Consider the following 17,568-nt stretch of genomic DNA (forward strand, 5'->3'; position numbering starts at 1 on the left):
CACACACACACACACACACACACACACACACACACACACACACACACACACACACACACACACACACACACACACACACACACACACAAAGCACCCTTTAAAGGTTTGCTCTTTAAGTTGAGATTTCAGCCATGTTTGCATGGGAGTGACTGAAAACATGCATGCTGTGTGAGCATGAAAACACAAAGGCAAGAGTGGGTTCAGTGGAACATTAACCGAGTGTTTGCCGAGCGAGTTCAAAAGGTGGAAAAATGATTAAAACATTTTCATAATGTCACTGGGTCATCGTACTTGGATTTAAATGAGTTTTATAACTGAAAAGCTGAAGAAGAATACTAAATATACTATGTAATGAATTTTTGTATAGTGTACGTTGAGATTTTCCTGTTACTTCATAGCTTGTGGAAGCGATTTCTGAACTTTGAACTGCAGCGTGTAGGCGAGTTATGGTATGGAAATGAAGTTCATTTTCTGGTACATCTGCAAACTAAACAGCTGTTTAATCAGTGAAGACGAGAGAGACGTCTCATTTTTAGTCACTGCTGAAGGGAGTGTGCTCCGTATGTCTGTAGACTTGAGTTATGTGAAGCAGTTCAGAAATGTGTCCTACCTGGTCTCACCTGTCCAGTTTCAGCATAAGTGACTCAGATACTTGAGTTTACACTGGCGCGTTTCTGTTATGTGTGGTTATCGCTCTAAAGTTAAAGATAAACACGGGTTGTGTTAGGCCGGAAGATGTTAAAGGGGGGAGAAAGGAGGCTGTGTTTAGAAAACAAAAGGAAAGAGGACATTGTACAGCTCAACTATGCTCGCTGCTAATTCCTTGTTGACAACAGGTTGCTAGTGTCCGTTTTTGGTAGCCTCCTCATGGTGTTAGCACTCTTTTTAAATATGTTGCAACATACAAGGCTTTGAAAAGGTGCTGGCCCGTTCCAGAAACTGCCAGTGGTTGTTGATTGCGCTGAAGTTTTACTGCCAGCCTGGGCATCCGTCCAGGTTTCAAAGAGAATCCACCAAACAAAACCATAACAACGGCGGGTGGAGCATGCTTCAAAGTCTCATTCGTTTCGATTCGCCCTTTAGTTTTTAGTCAGATCGTAAGACAAAGTCAAAGAGAGCTTTATTGTCATCTCAGCCCCGTGGAAGTGAACAGAGACGAAACTATGGACGGTCCAGGGCCCATAGTGGGATTAAAAAGACATTATGCTTAAATGCCAGGATTTACAAATATAAGCTACAATATACCAAATATATGTATAATATGTATAGACCAGTATCCAAAATACAAAAGTGAACTCTATGGTTTAAGATTTTAACATTCCTGAAAGTTCAGGCTCAAGCTCACAGTGTAAACCTTGTTCCTGTCATTTCTCTATTTCTTCCCATTTATCCTTCAACAGGGCCATTTATCTCGAGTGGTAAGTCTCCATAACGAGTATTGTCATGATTTCCAGCATGAGAATCATTCTGACAGCATGACTGTCGCTAACTAACCTTTTAAAAGTGATCCGTGTTTGTGTATGTGTGTGTTTTGCAATGTGCGATGGCTAAAAAATGAGTGTGGAGGACTTTAAAACCATCTCTCCTTTTTAATTATTTCCATTTTCCTTTTCTGGATTTAGCTGGAAAATGGAAAATATTGCGTTGTTTGTGTTTTGCATGCGCATGTGTTTTGTTTACTGTTGCTATGCAGACAAATGTTTATTTCAGTGTCTTTTTTAATCCTCTTCTTTCCTGGTGGTTGGATGAAAGAGTTCGATTAAAAAATGAACTAATTGTGGAAGCTTGGCTCCACTACTGAAGAAAACCTTTTTTTTCTACTTCTTTTTGCCATTCAAAAATCCAGACTTTGGGTTATTATCTCAAAATTTCAAATTTCTGAGAAAATAACAAAATAACTTAAAAAAAGGAATTATTAGGTTGAAATTTTGAGATAACTTGAAATTTTAGGCTCTACCTGGTTAAAAAAAGTATTTTCAGTGGTGGAAATAAACTTCTATGCTCATCTAATGCCATCTCCTGGACTAAAATTGTCTTATATTTTTTGACAAAACACTTGAAGTATATTTATGGCTGGCCTGGACAGAATCAGGCTGTCATCAGTGTCATAAACTTGTGAAATTTGGTGAACCTCACCTATAAATTAAAGCTGATACCCAGAAAAATGTAGTTCCAGCTGAAAACAACCAAATTAAATGGTTATATTGTTTTCACTGTCTTAATTCATTCATTCATGTTTACTTGTGTCAAACATTAGTCCTGTAGATTGCATTAAAGCTAAGTAATTTTTTTTCCTCTGCCTCCCCTGCTATGATACCTGCCATCATCAGAGTCCATGTATATGTGGTGATGGTTCCACGTCATTGGATAGTGCTATCCACATGATCGCCATCATGCTGAGACATGTACATGGGAGGAAGCTGTGGCTTATGTGCTGAAGTGTAACATGTTCTCATTTTCCTCTTACCCAAATGCTGCTTGTTGTCTCTGCCCTCCTTTCAGGGGTAAAACGAATTACATCAACCTGGGCTCATTCTTGATTAAGCCGGTGCAGCGAGTGATGCGGTACCCGCTGCTGCTGACGGAGTTGCTCGGGGCCACCCCGGAGAGCCACCACGACCGGGCCCAGCTCACTAAGGCCGTGCAGGCGGTCAAGGACATCAACGTAAACATCAACGAGTACAAGCGCCGAAAAGATCTCGGTAAAGCATCCGGGTGTTAATTAAAATCCACATTTTGCCCTCGCGTATTTCCAGCAAGCTCAAAATGTAGTGACAGGTGTCAGTTTGTTTTGTCTGTGCTTGAGTTGTGCTTGTCGGGTTCTTAAATATGCGGTCAGGGCTGGTTTGACGGCTCAAGTTTTCCCTCTGCTGTCCACAGTGGTGAAGTACAGGAAAGGGGACGAAGACACGTTCATCGACAAGATCTCCAAGCTGAGCATGCACTCGATTATCAAGAAGTCGAACCGCGTCAGCAGCCACCTGAAGCAACTCACAGGAATTTCACCGCAGGTATATTTCCCGCCATCGGTGGAAGTGTTTGGAGAGAACGTTGCAGATGAAAGCGCGCTTGTCTGAAAAATGCTTGATCTGATGTTCTGTGTTTTTCCCCAGATTAAAGATGAAGCGTTTGATGAAGCTGAAAAAAGGTTCAGGCTGCAAGAGAGACTGATCAAGTCTTTCATCAGAGATATTTCCCTGTACCTGCAGCATATCAGGGTAGGAGTTCATTATCTTAATAGTAGCTGAAGCTTTTATTTATTTTGGCAGTCTTTAAAATGATGGTAGGCCATATTTGCATAGTGTTTGACATATTACCTAAGACATTTTGATAGTAAAATACAACTCCTGCATATCTTTTCTTTTCATATACTGTATAATAATAACTGTGAAAATGCACCTGTCATCAGGAATCAGCATCTGTGAAGGTCCTGGCAGCCATCAGTTTCTGTGACATCTACACGGAGCGCAGTGTGCTGGATCCCGACCGATTTCAGAGAGCTCACCGCTACATCAGCGACAAAAAGTTTACAGAATTTGTAAGTGCTCTTCTTCTCCTTACCGTTACTTACACTGTGATAGCACAACCTCTGATGATCCCTTATCTGCCCGCATCATCTGTCGAGCAGAAGGAGCGCACAGAGGCCTTAGTCATCAACCCGCTCACCCAGCTCCTCCTCATGTTTGCCGGGCCCCACAAACTCATCCAGAAGCGCTTCGATAAGCTGCTGGACTACGACAACTGCAAGGAGCGCGCCGATCGCTTTAAAGACAGACGCACCCAGGAAGAGCTGCAGGTGACACGCAATACTTACGAAGCGCTCAACGCCCAACTTCTGGACGAGCTACCGAAGTTCCACGGCGTGGCAGAAGAGCTTTTTACAGGCTGCGTGAGGGCTTTCGCTCAAGCCCAGAAGGACTTCATGAAGACAACGCTGGGAGAGCTGAAGCCACTCCTACAGGTTGTGAGTGTTTGTTTATGACAGTGTGGGAGGAGCATAAATCTGACTTTTTCTTAATAAAAATACGTTTGGGTATCTTTAATGTAAAAATACTGTTTAAAAGATTTAGATGTAGGTGGCTGTGGCTCAGGACTATGATCAGGCCGTCTAAATGCAGTGTGAGTGTGTAATTATATATATTTTTTTAACTCTGATTTTTTTTTCTTTACCTTTATCTCCAGTTTTCTAACAAAGTTGGCACGGGGAGCAACCTGATTTCACAGTTTCAAGAAGAGCACAGTCAAGTCCTCCAGCTTCTTCAGAGCTTTAGCTTCTGCCCAGAGAACCTGCCTCCGGCCTCCGCCGCCACAAAAAAGCCCTTTGAGAAGAAAACTCTGGAGAAGCAGACTTCTAAAAAGCAAGTCCAGGGACCTGTGAGTAGAATTGTGATGACATTTCATTTCTTATTCAAACAAAACAACAAAGGAGTTTTGCCAATGATCTAAACGAATGTCTTTGGCATCCTTTAGCCCAGCCACGTCCCGCAGACAGACGAGCACCGTGCAGAACTTCTGGTGCGCTTTGGCCCTGAGAAACTTTACCAGGCAGATAGGAATTTTAATGCTGCGCAGGATCTGGATGTCTCTATACAAGAGGGAGACCTTGTGGGTGTAATCAAACAGCAGGACCCCATGGGAAGCCAGAACCGCTGGCTAATTGATAATGGAGGTAGTGTTTATTTTTTGTCTACTTTAATTGATATACTCTTCAGCCAAATGTTGCAGCAATATAATCTAGATATTCTTGTTTTCCAGTCGGCACGGGTTTCGTATACAGCTCCTTCCTCAAACCCTACAATCCTCGAAGGAGCCATTCAGACGTCTCCATCGAGAGCCAGTCGTCCAATGAGTCGGGCTACGGTGGCTCCTCCCCTGTTTTCTCCCGCCAGAACAGCAACAGCACGCTGACCTTTAACCAGGAAACGGCCACTGTCAGCTTTACGCAATCCCAGAGCCATTCATCCCCACAGCCGTCGCGGGACTCTGCCTCATCTCGTAGGAGTCACCAGAAAGACGTACCGCACCCCGACTCTGCCAGTCAGAGCAACTCCATGAACTCTTCACCCCGAAACCCCTCAAACCGCAAGGAGTTTTCAGATCAAACGCACCGAAATACCTCCAGTCACAGAGACGTAGAGCCTTCTTACCGGCACTCGGGCAGTCACAGAGACTCGTACGACACGAGTTACGGAAGTTCAAGCGGACACAAGGAGATGTCGGACCTCTCTGAGACAGACTCTTATTCTTCGCAACGTGACAATCACTCGCAGCAGTATGGACACACAGACAAAAGCTACAGTTCATATCAGTGGAGAAACGGAGACAGCAGCAATCAGAAGAAACCTGTTTACTCCAGAGAGGAGTACATCGAGCCAGAGCCAGAACCAGAACAGGAGAGTGAAGTGGACGGACATCAGGTAAGATTTTATTTGCTCAAATGTCTCTATAAATGGATTTATGATGCCAAAAGAGTCAACTTCATTCAGGCGTTACTGGATGTGTAAATAAGCAAATATTCCAGTTGTATTGGAAAGATCTGCTCCCCCTAGTGACCAAAAACACTAAAGACATCTCTGACGTGTTCATTTCAGATCTACTATGCCCTCTACTCCTTCACCGCCCGTTGCGCCAATGAACTGAGCATCTCAGCCAATGAGCAACTGCGAATTCTCGACTTCAAGGACATGAACGGCAACAGCGAATGGTGGCTGGGGGAGGCGGGCGGTCGGCGAGGATATGTGCCTTCCAACTATATACGCAAATCTGAATATACATGAACAAATGTTGCGGGGGAGAAATGAGACTGAACTTTAAGAGGCATTAAGAAGGTTTAACTCTGTGAGCAAAGACAGAACAAAGAGAGAAGAAAGTGAAGTGTTGTCTGACCAGTGCTGCAAACCGCCCCTGAAAGTCTATGTTTATAGACTTTTTCTTTTTTTATTATTATTTTTTTTACTTGCTGAGAAACTGCACGCTCCCCAAGCCCCACTTAGTTTCCTGTGGGGGGAAAAAACCTGTGAATTGGAACAAACTTGCCATATTTCTTTTTTGGGGTTTCAGTTAAGAGAACAGTCTTTAGGATCAGCTCATTGGGAGATTGCAATGAAACTGTGAATGTTTTTGGTTCAGACTGACTCTTAAAGCATTGAGTGGTATGTGGACAGACTGACCTGACACTGTGTTAACTCCTTTTTTTCTTTTTTTTTCCTGCATGTGGTTTGTTTCACCACTGTAGTGGTAACTATGAGATGAATTTATAACATTCAGTTGAATAATCAGTGTTTGAGGCAAAGTTTGAAGTGTCTGCAGAGCCATCGGCAGGATTTTGGGGTGTTGGACTGAAATCAACATTCGTCATATAGTTTACAAGCACTCCTTTTAACTTTTAGGTGAATTGACTCCCTGTAAACTGGTTCTTTAAGAGAACAGGGAGAGGGAGACTTGCAGTCTGATTGGACCCTTCTCTAAATGCTTCCCATGTATTTTATAGGATATATGATGCTGTATATTGAGATGGTATTGTACCCACTGTAAAGTGATCACTGAATAAAAAACAAACTAGCTGAAAAAACTGTTGACAGTGTTTGTTGGTGTTTTTTCTGCTCAGCTTAGGCATAGTGGGGTTAGTAAACAGTGGAGTTACAGTGTTGTAATCTGTGCTACGTTCCCACAGGCACACGAACACAACACACACAAAAACAGCACAGTTCAAAAATGTTTTTTTTTATCCTTATAAAGCTATGGATGAGTCAAAATGAGTAAAATTCAGATCATCTCAAAATTTTTGACTAAACTAAATGAACTAATAATAAGAATAACTTTGATTTCCCTCTTGGGATCAGTAATGTGTCTGACTTGGCTCATCTGCTAAATTAGTAAAGTTTAAGTTTAATAAAGTTTAATAAAATTGAAAAAACTAATGTAGAATTTGCAGTTGCAGGAGGAGGCTTCCATAGCATCTGAACTAGCTATTCTGAACTCTGTAAAACTTAAAGGACTGGTTTCCTTCTACTTCTGATAACTAAAATCAACAGAGATTTATATAAAGCAACAGTGACATGACATAAAATACAACTCTGGGGCCAGGATGAACCCCCATCAATCGGGTTTTGAACAGGAAATATGACATTTGAACTTGTCGCTGTGTTACATCAAGCAGAATGATTTATAAGAAAGATTTCACTAACTTGTGCTCTGCGTTTATGAACGTAGGACACCAATTGTAGGATTCTTGAAAACAATATGCTTTGCTACTGCTGTTTCTTTTTAAATTCACACAAAAAATCTTGACATGTGGCAAATTGGCTCTCATCTGTAGAGTTATAAACCATGCCGCTCAAACAGGTGCAGAATGTGGTTTGTTCGAGACATTATCTGAAATAACACATCTGGATTGGCTAGATGGCAACATATGTTGCTCTAAATTACTTAATATGGTAAGTATCAATTTGCTTTTTCCAGGGAAAAAAGTACATATGTTTATTTTGTTGTTTTTTAAAGAATATTCACTTTTTTGTGCCTTGCATTTATTTTCCTTATCTGAGCTCACTTTACAGTTTGATAACTCTGCTATAGTTTATATACTTTTTGTCTACTTTTGTCATGTGACTGTTATATTAGAAATGGAGAGACAGAGACATTCAAACTGGGGAAGATCCTTTCACCGCATACTCAGACTTTCTGGGTCTCGGATGTAACAAACACTGCAGGTATGTGTCTCTTGTAAATTCAGATGCCAGATGCCGAGGCCCTTTACAACGACACTGGTTTGCCACATTTATCAAATGCAGTGTTTTTAATTCTTCCTTTTAAAAGGAAAATAAGACACGATAATTATTATAGCAGAACCTGTGAAGGATACAAATGCATGACATAGACACAGGGAAGCATGTTGGAGAATTTGAAGCTAAATAACTCAAAAAACAACTTAAAGTATGGAAAACCTCAGTTAGCAAACAGATTTTAACAAAGGGCAGCAGAAGGGTTTATAAGAAAGAGGTCCAAAATTATGTCAGAGAGAGCAATCTAAAAGGCAGGAAATAAAATTGCCTAAAAACAAAACAAAACAGGGTAAGATCAAAGTAAAGACAGATGGATGGATTTCACTAACTTGTCAACACAAAGCACTTTTACAGAGGCTATAGCAGCCATTGTAGTTTACACTGAAACATCTGTAATCTCTCAATGTGGCCCTAATACTGTGTTGTAAGACTGTAAGACCGGATGCACTGTATGTCTTTTGAATTTGGAAGAGTTCTCAGGCAACTTGTATTTTATTTTGTTTGTTCTATATCAAAGTAATCCAAAATTCTTGCAGATTGCTTTTACATCATAAGATGCATCAAAAATGTTAGTGATCCATTACATAAAACATCTTGGTCTGTCTGACACTGCAGGCTGATTCTGGAGGCCCATTGGTGTGTGTGACCATATATTTTTGGGGGTTTGTGTGAAAGTAATCACAAACAGCATGCACTATGTCACTCTAGTGGTGAGCTGTGGTCAGAAGAACAAGCCTGGTGTCTACACCAGCGTCCATACATACAGCTAGATCAGGAGCAAGATCACCTCAACATCAGTCATGTGATTCACCTTACTTTGCTGTGTGTTTTTCTGTACTTAGCAGTCATTTGTATTCTGGGAATAAAAAGGGACAAAAGCTTAGTTTGCCTGGGAAAACAACCCAACAAAAACAGTTTATTAATCATTGATAAAACCAAGAATTTACTCCGAGCCCAGCTTTGAGTTAAAAGAGACACAAACTCACAAAGCTGAACCTGTCAGACAAAAGTAGATCCCATCACTTCAGTAGGCTTATACTTCTTACTCATTGGTTGAAAGTGCATAAAATGATCAAACCTGTTTTGCAAGACTGCAACAAGGTTTTGTGCTTTCATCATTTGAACTTTCAGCATACAGTATTTATCAGATTTTTTTAAAAAGGACGAAGTAAAGTGTAAAAAGATGAGTTTGAAATCCTTTGCAGTCTGCATCAGTGGCCATATAACAATCTGGTCCAGCCCATATTTCTTCCAAATACACTCAGTATATGAACAAACTTTCCTCCAGCATTCCACTCAGTTTGACCTTCAACCTGCAATAACCTTAATTCAGCTTTGTTAATCCTGTCGTTTTGCTTGAATTTGCTAAAAATGGCTCTTCAGTTGAAATTTACACCTTAGCACTCACACAAATACCAACAATCCTTCCAACAAACATCACTAGTGCTGTCCTGGTTCAACATGCTTGATCTCACTCTTAATCATATGAACTCTGCTGCAGTTTGTTATTACATCTATAGCAGCTCTGATAATATTGTGGCTTCTCATGTAACTGCAAAGTCACAATTATCGCTTCATCAAAGTAGTAAAATAACTCAGTAAAATATAAGCACACTTTCTAAAAGTGACCATCTCTGTCTCCAAATGTCTCCTTTGCTCTACGCTTCTTCTATGGCAGCAACTTTACTGGACTTGGTTGTGTTCTGAAGGGTGGCTGAAGACGAAGATGAGGTGGTGCTGGACTTCTTCTCCATGGATCTGAATGAAGTTGTGGTGGTGCTGGACTTTTTCTGCACGGTCTGGATGGTCTTCTTCCTCTTGACATGAAGAACTTCCATCGCATCCATGTTGACACCTTGCTGGATCTCCTCACTGGTCTCCACCTGCTCAGAAGCTTGCTGTTGCTGTTGTTGCTGCTCCTCCATCATCTGCTGATAATGCAGCTGAAAGGAAGACAGAGAGGACGTTTTCAAGACCCTTTGCTGTCTAAGGACTTCCTTATTTTATATATATATATATATATATATATGTATATGTATATGTTGTTGTTTTTTTGTTTTTTTTAAAGACACTGCACTAATCACTAGTGTCACCATTCCATGATGAACTTACCATCATGTGTTGCTGATACTTCGCAATAGCCTCATCAGCGCTAACTCCATCAGCCAGCCCCAACTCTGCAGCCCGGCGTGCAAGCTCTGCTTTATGAGAACCAGGAGGGGTCCAGCCCACTCCTCTGATCCAGTTCAGGTCCGACTTGTAGTTCACCTTGAATAAAAAAGAAAAGAAATGACAGTGGTGTATTTCTACTACAAATAAGCAAGTGGCCCAAATTTAATACATGGCATTCTTAAATAACTTGGGGTTAATGTTTTCAATACATTTCATACAATCTTTGGAAGATTTTGGTTAAGCCTGGGCTTATAGTCAGTTCTTAATTTAAAAAAACATGAATTATGATTCTGATTAAGGCAACAAAACAAGCCAAAAATAAGTTGCTCTGACTGAGCAGTTATACTTTGTGGCTTAAAACTGCAATAATGATTCAAAAGGTCCAAAAAACATGGGAGCTGTAAACTGGAAAACCAAAACAATAAACTCAAAGAGGGTAAAAGAATTCACAGAATTGTGGCTCATTATTAGACCAATACACAGACCAGTTCAATAATGAGAACGCTCTAACCAGCAACCACAAAATGACCCCAATGTTAATCCATGGGGCAATTGTCCGTGTTAAAAGTACACATGCTTGTTTTTTCAGGATCATCGTGTGACTAAAAGTAAACACTGAATTTGGCTCATGCCATAGGTCCCACTGTTGCACAAGACATTTGCTTTTTGAGCACCTAACAGTGCTTCTTCCCTAAATACATATCAATCAATCAATAAATGACACATCAATAAATGACAGTAATTATATTTTCAGATCCAGCTCAGTTGCACGAGCATCACAACTTACATCACTCTGCAGTTTGTAGGCCTGCTTTGCATGCTTGACATTGAGCTGTTCGGGGTCACAGGTGTAGTCGTGGAGCTTGTGTCGATAGGTGAGGTCACTAGCCTGAGCTTGGCTCTTTTTGGCGTGCAGGAACTCGGGCTGATCTGGGCGGATGTTGTAGTGGGCACGTTCCTCCTTGGACTGACGTTTGTACTCTAAGTTACTTTGGAGTTTGCTTGCTGCCAGAGAGTGCAACATCTTAGGGTCATCCTCCACACAGCGCAGGCCTACCTGGTGGCCCTTCTCCTTCAGGTGAGCCTCCTTGTAGCGGAACTGTTGCAGGGAGAAATACAGGGTCAGCATCCTTTAAATGCCTTTGTTTAATACTGTTACTGTATAGTATAAAAATGTTTGTCCTGGAATAATAGCCTCGAAAATGTATTTCAATGCAACAAGGCCCATAACTCACATCACTAGCGATTTCTCTGGAAGCCTTGGCAGTTTGGAAGGGAATAGCGTCCAGCCTCAGGTCGTAGCCCGATGTCTTCACTTGCTCCCCAGACGCCTTGTAAACTTTCTTCATGGAAAATTAATGCTCAAGATTAAAATGTTATGTAGAGATATTATCATCTTTTTTTAAAGGATTTTAAAAAATATTTTTTGTAAGTATTTAGCTGATAAATGTGCCTTACATCACTAATCTGCTGGGCATTCATCTTTGCTCTGATGAAGTCTGGATCATCTGGATGCAAGGTGTATTTATGCATGTCGTCATTCTTTCCAGATTTGTACAGCCTCTGTAGTGGATGAGAGGCACAGGCATGAACAAGGTAGAAATATCACCGCCAGCAGCTAAGACAGCAAAAGACTTAGAGCAGAATCAGGTTTTTGAATCAGTTCTCTCTCATAAGCATTTCCATCTTCTTCCTACCTCACTGCACTGCTGATAGCTAGTCTTAGCGTGGACTATATCAGGAGAGTCAGGCACTGAGGTAAACTTCAGGCTGTCTGGCAGCTGGCGATACCTCTTCTGCAAGAAGGAAGACCACACACACATTTAGACACAGATGGCGAAAGCTTTTAAAGCAATACTGCATAAATGCTAAATTCAGCTTCATATGCAGTCAGAGCTGGAGCTCATAACCTTACAGGAGTTTAATTAAAACCATAAACATGATGGATATATTACTTTAATTTGACAGTAAACTGCAGCAATATTATAAATTAACAGGTTTCGGTGCATTACTCACATCACTTATAAGTTCTCCAGCCTTTTTGGCAGACTCCAGCTGAGGCGCACCCACTCCATCCCAGGCTACCCCTTTCATGAAATTGAGGTCTGACTTGTAGAGTTTCTAAACATAAAGTAATAGAGCAATAGATGAGTCAGGACATTTGCACTTCCTATTAGTAATTTGATCTCTTCTTCACTCCCAGCTCTCACCTCACTCTGCAGTTCATAAGCCTTTTTGGCCCATTTGACCTTCATGTCGTCAGGGAGCACCGTGTACTCGTGCAGCCTCGTCCTGTAGTCCTGGTCACTGGCCAGTGCCTGCGCATTCTTAGCCGCCACCAGATTAATCATGTCTGGCGTGAGGTGGTACTGTCCGCTGGTTGTCAGTGCATCCTTGCGGTACTCCTGGTCGCTGGCCAATCGGCCGGCCTGCAGGCAGTGCAGCATACGTGGGTCGTCCATGATGCATTTGACCCCAATGTGCTTCCCCTTTTCCAGCAGGTGGTTGTGTTTGTACTTGTACTGCAGAGACACAAGTTAGATTAATCAACTGGAACTGATCTGCAAATTTTAATCAAAAGGATACAAAACCCTGCATACGATTCCTACTTTACCAGAGCTTAGAGTGAGCATTTTTTTAAAAACTTAATCATGGTTGATTTAACTCTTTAAATGCTTGGGTTTTGCTGTGCTGTTCAACAAATGTGATCTTACATCACTGGCGATGCCCGTGGAGCTCTTGGCAGCCTGGAAGGGGATGTCCTGCATGGTGAGTTTGTATCCCTGAGCCCTCAGAGTGTGCCAGGACTCTCTGTACTTTATCTGCAAAGAAAAAAAGTTATCTATATTGTATATACATATAACATTTGAAAAGAACATGCTTATGATCACTGTATGCTGTTAAGTACCTCACTAAAGTTGGCTGCATTGATCTTTGCTTGTGTAATCTCTGGCCTCTCAGATGTAATAGTGTAGCTGTGTTGGTCATTCACCCCTTTCTCCTTATACAAACGCTGGGACAGAGAGATAAAACCCAGTTTATTATCATTCAAATCATCAAATATTTCCAGCAAAGTAACATGCCTGGTTATTTCTAGTAATCTTAAAAAGGAACGTTGCAGCTTAAGCAAGCAAAAAAACATTTACAAGAAAAGGAGAAACTAAAACAGTAACATTATTGTCTTACTTCATTTGCAATCTGTGAACTGTGTTTGGCATGGATAATATCTGGAGAGTCAGCAACAGAGGTGTGCTTGAAGTTGTACGGCTGCTGACGGTACTTTTTCTGTTGCAGAGAGAATTAAACAGTTAGTTTTTGGTGTAAATCAAGTCAATGTTTTGAATTCCCACCAACAAAATCAAAAGTTAAACCCAGAAAAATTATAGTGAAACATTTTTACCACTGAAAACGTCAGATCCAGAATCAACTATACAATTTCCCTTGATCATGCATCAAGATAGGGTGAATATAGGCAACCTAACATGCACTGAAAGCACTAAAAAGGGCAGAAAGTAAATGAAAAAGCATAGGGGATATCTCACTTCACTGATGAGGTCTGTTGCCTTCTTGGATCCTTCAATCTGCAGAGCACCAGTGGCGATCCAGGCTGTGCCACGCAGGTAGTTCAGGTCAGAGCGATACAATTTCTGTAGGGTGGATTCCATTTTATTACTGTCAGTTACTATCTAGTACAAGTTTCAGCCTTTAATAATCAATTTGCCTGGTAGACGTGTGCTGTCTGTTACAGAGATAAATAAACCAGCCTTGTAACCAGCCTCAAACACACTTTAAGTATCAGATACTAGCTGTTTCTTTAAAATAGCTTGGCCTCAACAACTGGCACTAAAAACTGAAAATCTTGATCACATCTCTGAATGTAAAAACAAGTCTCATTACATAGAAACAACCACTGCAAAGGGTTTTTTTGATCTACAAATACAGCATTTCATGTGTTCATTGATTTAATGGTTTAAAATTGTAAAGTACAAATAATGTTGCCTTTGTGCTCTTTTTCACAGCAAGCTCAGTTGTGACGGAAGAGCGTTGTTAAATCTATAAATAAAAGATGCTGCGAGCAGCTGTCTGCCGTCACTCTCACCTCACTCTGCAGGGTGTATGCTTTCTTGGCAGCTAGCAGCTTCAAGTCATCCGGCAGCGCGGTGTATTGATGCAGGGACAGCCGGTAGTCCTGGTCACTGACTAATGACTGTGCCTTTTTAGCATGTGCAACCTCCAGCATGTCCATGGGTAGGTGGAACTTTGAGAGTTCCTTTGCAGAGTCCTTCTTATACTTGATCTAGACGGGGAAATGTGATTACGAGAATATTGTATAATCATTAAAATATGATTTCTATCAGCTAAGCTGCAGAAACTAAGTACTCACATCACTCTGTAGCTTGCTGGCATAGACTGAGTGAGCAATGTTCAAGTCATCCTGCAGTCCCTTCAGGCCGATCATCTTCCCTTTGGTCTTCTGAAATTCTTCTCTGTACTTTTGCTGAAATGACACACAAAACACACAAAGCTTAGTGAGGAGAGCTATTTGAAAATCTGTGTTGACAAGAGCAGTTTCAGTTCAACTTTCTGCTAAAAAATAGTAATAATGTGGTTTCATATGATGAAATGGATTCTCACATCACTGAGGATCTCTGCAGATGCTTTGGCAGACTGGAAAGGAATGGCATCCAGACGCAGCTTGTAACCGCCATCACATATCTTCTTCCAAGATTCCTTGTATTGCGTCTGAAATGTGTCAGATGGACAAACTCAGTTTCACCGCGAAAACATTATATAAAACCTGCCGCAAAGAAGAACTTTTTGACTGACTAAATGTGCCTATGTATGGTTTTACCTCACTGATATTCATGGCATTCAGCTTGGCTTGCACCAACTCGGGTAACTCTCCACTCAGTGTGTAGTTGTGCTTCATGTTTTCACCCTTCTCCCTGTACAACCTCTGTAAAGAAGAAAGAACAGCACTAAAGATCAGTTTACCGCAATGAAACAAGCCTTAAAATAACTCAATCTGGTGAACTTCTAGGTGCTACAGTGGTTTTTGTGGCATATGTCAAGTGGGCCAAAAAAACTCAACAAGCTAGGTAACAACATGTTTGTTGTATGCTATATCACGCAATAATAACATATGGCTGAGGCTACAAATGTCAGCTGAACTTACATCAATTGCAAGTTTGTTGCTTAGTTTGGCCTGGTTCATCTCTGGAGTGTCTTCAACACTGGTGAACTTCAGAGCGCTTACATCCTGACGATACTTTTTCTGGAGAAGAAAAATACCCCAGTGATGAACACTAGGCTGTAACAATGGGAGGCAACCATAAAAAACTCAATGCATATACGTGTTGGGACCACTAGAGGGCACACACTATATCATAAATATCCCACATAGCAAAATTGGTATGGCCCGGATCTGGCCCACACAATGTGCTTACACATGGCCCACATACCGAAAAGAATGACGGCCCTGATCTGGTTTGCCAGAGGTGGCTCACACATGGGCCAGTTGCAGACACACTGCTGGCCCTGTGCTGGCCCAGAACATTTTGAACTCTGGCCCCAGATGTCAGCCTAATGTGTACCTTAATCAAGCCATGTAATAATAGCATGTACTGGAACATAATAGTGGAAAACTAGCAAGACAAAACTCTGTTCAGATAGTGAATGGACTGATTCTTATATAATGCCTTTCTAGTCATCCGGATTACTCAAAGTGCTCTGTACAACATGCCACATTCACCCAATCACACACTTTGCCTAAACTGGGTGCTTCCTAACTATATTCTAACTCTTGACATGCAGACTGGAGGCAGGAATCGAATCACTTACCCTCTGATCAGTAGGTGACCTGCTCTACCTCCTGAGCTTCAGCCACCCAGTGATAAACATGACTAAACCCTCACTAGGTTTAGGATAAAGTGTACATCACAAACCTGTCAAACCTGCAATTGAAACGTTGGCTACCATAGCAGTATAGTATCGCAACATGGCATTTGGGTCTTCTAACTAAAATAGGAAAATGGGAACATAAATAGTGCCATCATTGCCAGACTTGCCCCACATCTGGTTGATATACACCCCACCATGACACCAGTCAGTCAGAAGTGCCAGCTTGTACAACTACACCCCTTTTGGCTCCTACCCCAAATCACGCTGTGTTCTGTTGATCTTATGTGCTGCACAATAATGTTTAATATTTAGTATTTACTGTCATATTCCCATATATCATTGTGATGTTGTTTATTCTATTACTCTTGTTCTCTTCTGCTTTTTTCTTTTTTCTTTCTCAACAGGTGATCGATATATGCATTTTTTTTCTTTTTTCTTTTTTTTTTCTGCCCATTCTGTTGGTTTTTGTTTTTTGCCCTTCTCCCTTGTCCCTCTTCTCAGCTGTTTCTCTTTCACTCTTTCTTTCTCCCCTTCTTTCCTCCAGTCAAGTCTGTCCCGTATTCAGCAAGTGAAAATAAAATAAACAATAAAAGGTGAATCAAATGGACCATTATGGCAAGGCTGGGATGGTCAATTTGGTAAAGTAAATCCGTTGGGCATCTTTCTTTGCCTTTAGACAATAATTCTGATGGCAAAAGAGCCAAACGGGACAGGCAAAAAAAAAAAAGAAAGAAATGCCAGCTTGATGCCGAATCCGGGCCAGACCTGTTTTATATGAGCCTGGGCCACATAAACCAAAACATAATAGGACCAGATGTGGCATGCCATCGCATAAACAGTGCCATCTACATCAGGCCTGGCACATATCTGGATGACATATCACTTGCCATGCCAGAAGTCAGCCAGCTGTGCCGGCTTGACACCAGATCCAGACCAGACTTTTATGCTATGTGGGATGGATCCTAAAAAATAAACTATCTAAAAAAATCAAAAAGATGAAAAAAAAAAATGAGACTTTGTTAGATAGATACATAACCACATGTTCACAAACAGTATACAGAAAAATGCTTGCTAAGGACAGGCTCCAAGATCTGTTCTATTTCATAAACTAATGGTGGTAACATGAGTGGAATGACAATTAAGTGGCTGCTCATGATGAGATTAAGAATAGTGCATGTAGATTCCAGCCTCGTGTATCAGATGCAGAACATTACATAGAAGAGTCCACCAGATAAAAAGAAGTGACATCTGAGATATCAGATTCTTTACAGGATGGGCTTCTGGAAAATGTAGGTATAAGAAAATGGCCAAAAGGATTTATCAAGAATGTTTGCTAAATAGCGGGAATACCGACTTGAACCAGAGACCTCTTGAACTGTCTGAAAACACTAAGATGCATGACAGTCAAGAACATTTGCTAAGTAAGGAGCATCCGGACTTGAACCAGAGACATTTTGATCTGCAGTCAAATGCTCTGCCACTGAGCTATACCCCAATTCATTGTAATACTCTAAAAGAACCCTGATAGCAAAGGCTTTGACTCGGATGGTGTCTGAAAACACTACGATGCATGACATTCAAGAACGTTTGCTAAGTAAGGGGTATCTGGACTTGAACCAGAGTCATTTTGATCTGCAGTCAAATGCTCTGCCACTGAGCTATACACCGATTACCCCAGATCAATTAACCTGACAAAGCTTTCATGAAATTAAAC

General features: G+C 41.2%; 2 protein-coding genes across 9 annotated transcripts in view; one reads left to right on the plus strand and one right to left on the minus strand.

The window, feature by feature from the left end:
• The window catches only part of LOC102313458 (dynamin binding protein), a 48,589-nt gene extending 42,018 nt beyond the window's left edge, over positions 1–6,571 (plus strand). For 3 of the 5 annotated variants that reach the window (XM_005928176.2, XM_005928178.2, XM_005928179.3), the window contains 10 exons: positions 1,401–1,418; positions 2,503–2,702; positions 2,881–3,011; positions 3,114–3,218; positions 3,410–3,538; positions 3,629–3,964; positions 4,183–4,374; positions 4,471–4,669; positions 4,756–5,417; positions 5,592–6,571. In XM_005928176.2, the coding sequence (XP_005928238.1) occupies positions 1,401–1,418; positions 2,503–2,702; positions 2,881–3,011; positions 3,114–3,218; positions 3,410–3,538; positions 3,629–3,964; positions 4,183–4,374; positions 4,471–4,669; positions 4,756–5,417; positions 5,592–5,777 (2,158 nt within the window). In that variant the 3' untranslated portion in view covers positions 5,778–6,571. The remainder of the gene's footprint in view (positions 1–1,400; positions 1,419–2,502; positions 2,703–2,880; positions 3,012–3,113; positions 3,219–3,409; positions 3,539–3,628; positions 3,965–4,182; positions 4,375–4,470; positions 4,670–4,755; positions 5,418–5,591) is intronic. The other 2 variants (XM_014335453.2, XM_005928177.2) reach the window with 2 other exon arrangements.
• A 103-nt stretch (positions 6,572–6,674) lies between these two features.
• LOC102312206 (nebulin-related anchoring protein) overlaps positions 6,675–17,568 on the minus strand; it is a 41,228-nt gene continuing 30,334 nt past the window's right edge. For all 4 annotated transcript variants that reach the window (XM_005928172.3, XM_042223287.1, XM_005928171.3 and 1 more), the window contains 17 exons: positions 15,130–15,228; positions 14,806–14,910; positions 14,589–14,696; positions 14,338–14,451; positions 14,053–14,250; positions 13,496–13,600; positions 13,140–13,238; positions 12,862–12,966; positions 12,668–12,775; positions 12,164–12,475; positions 11,970–12,074; positions 11,651–11,749; positions 11,412–11,516; positions 11,189–11,296; positions 10,741–11,052; positions 9,894–10,049; positions 6,675–9,724 (listed from right to left, as the gene is read on the minus strand). In XM_005928172.3, coding sequence (XP_005928234.1) covers positions 9,440–9,724; positions 9,894–10,049; positions 10,741–11,052; positions 11,189–11,296; positions 11,412–11,516; positions 11,651–11,749; positions 11,970–12,074; positions 12,164–12,475; positions 12,668–12,775; positions 12,862–12,966; positions 13,140–13,238; positions 13,496–13,600; positions 14,053–14,250; positions 14,338–14,451; positions 14,589–14,696; positions 14,806–14,910; positions 15,130–15,228 — 2,523 coding nt within the window. In that variant the 3' untranslated portion in view covers positions 6,675–9,439. The remainder of the gene's footprint in view (positions 9,725–9,893; positions 10,050–10,740; positions 11,053–11,188; positions 11,297–11,411; positions 11,517–11,650; positions 11,750–11,969; positions 12,075–12,163; positions 12,476–12,667; positions 12,776–12,861; positions 12,967–13,139; positions 13,239–13,495; positions 13,601–14,052; positions 14,251–14,337; positions 14,452–14,588; positions 14,697–14,805; positions 14,911–15,129; positions 15,229–17,568) is intronic.

This window comes from Haplochromis burtoni, unplaced genomic scaffold, assembly GCF_018398535.1.
Source record: "Haplochromis burtoni strain Fernald_Lab_line unplaced genomic scaffold, NCSU_Asbu1 Contig_108, whole genome shotgun sequence".
Taxonomy (NCBI): Eukaryota; Metazoa; Chordata; class Actinopteri; order Cichliformes; family Cichlidae; genus Haplochromis; species Haplochromis burtoni.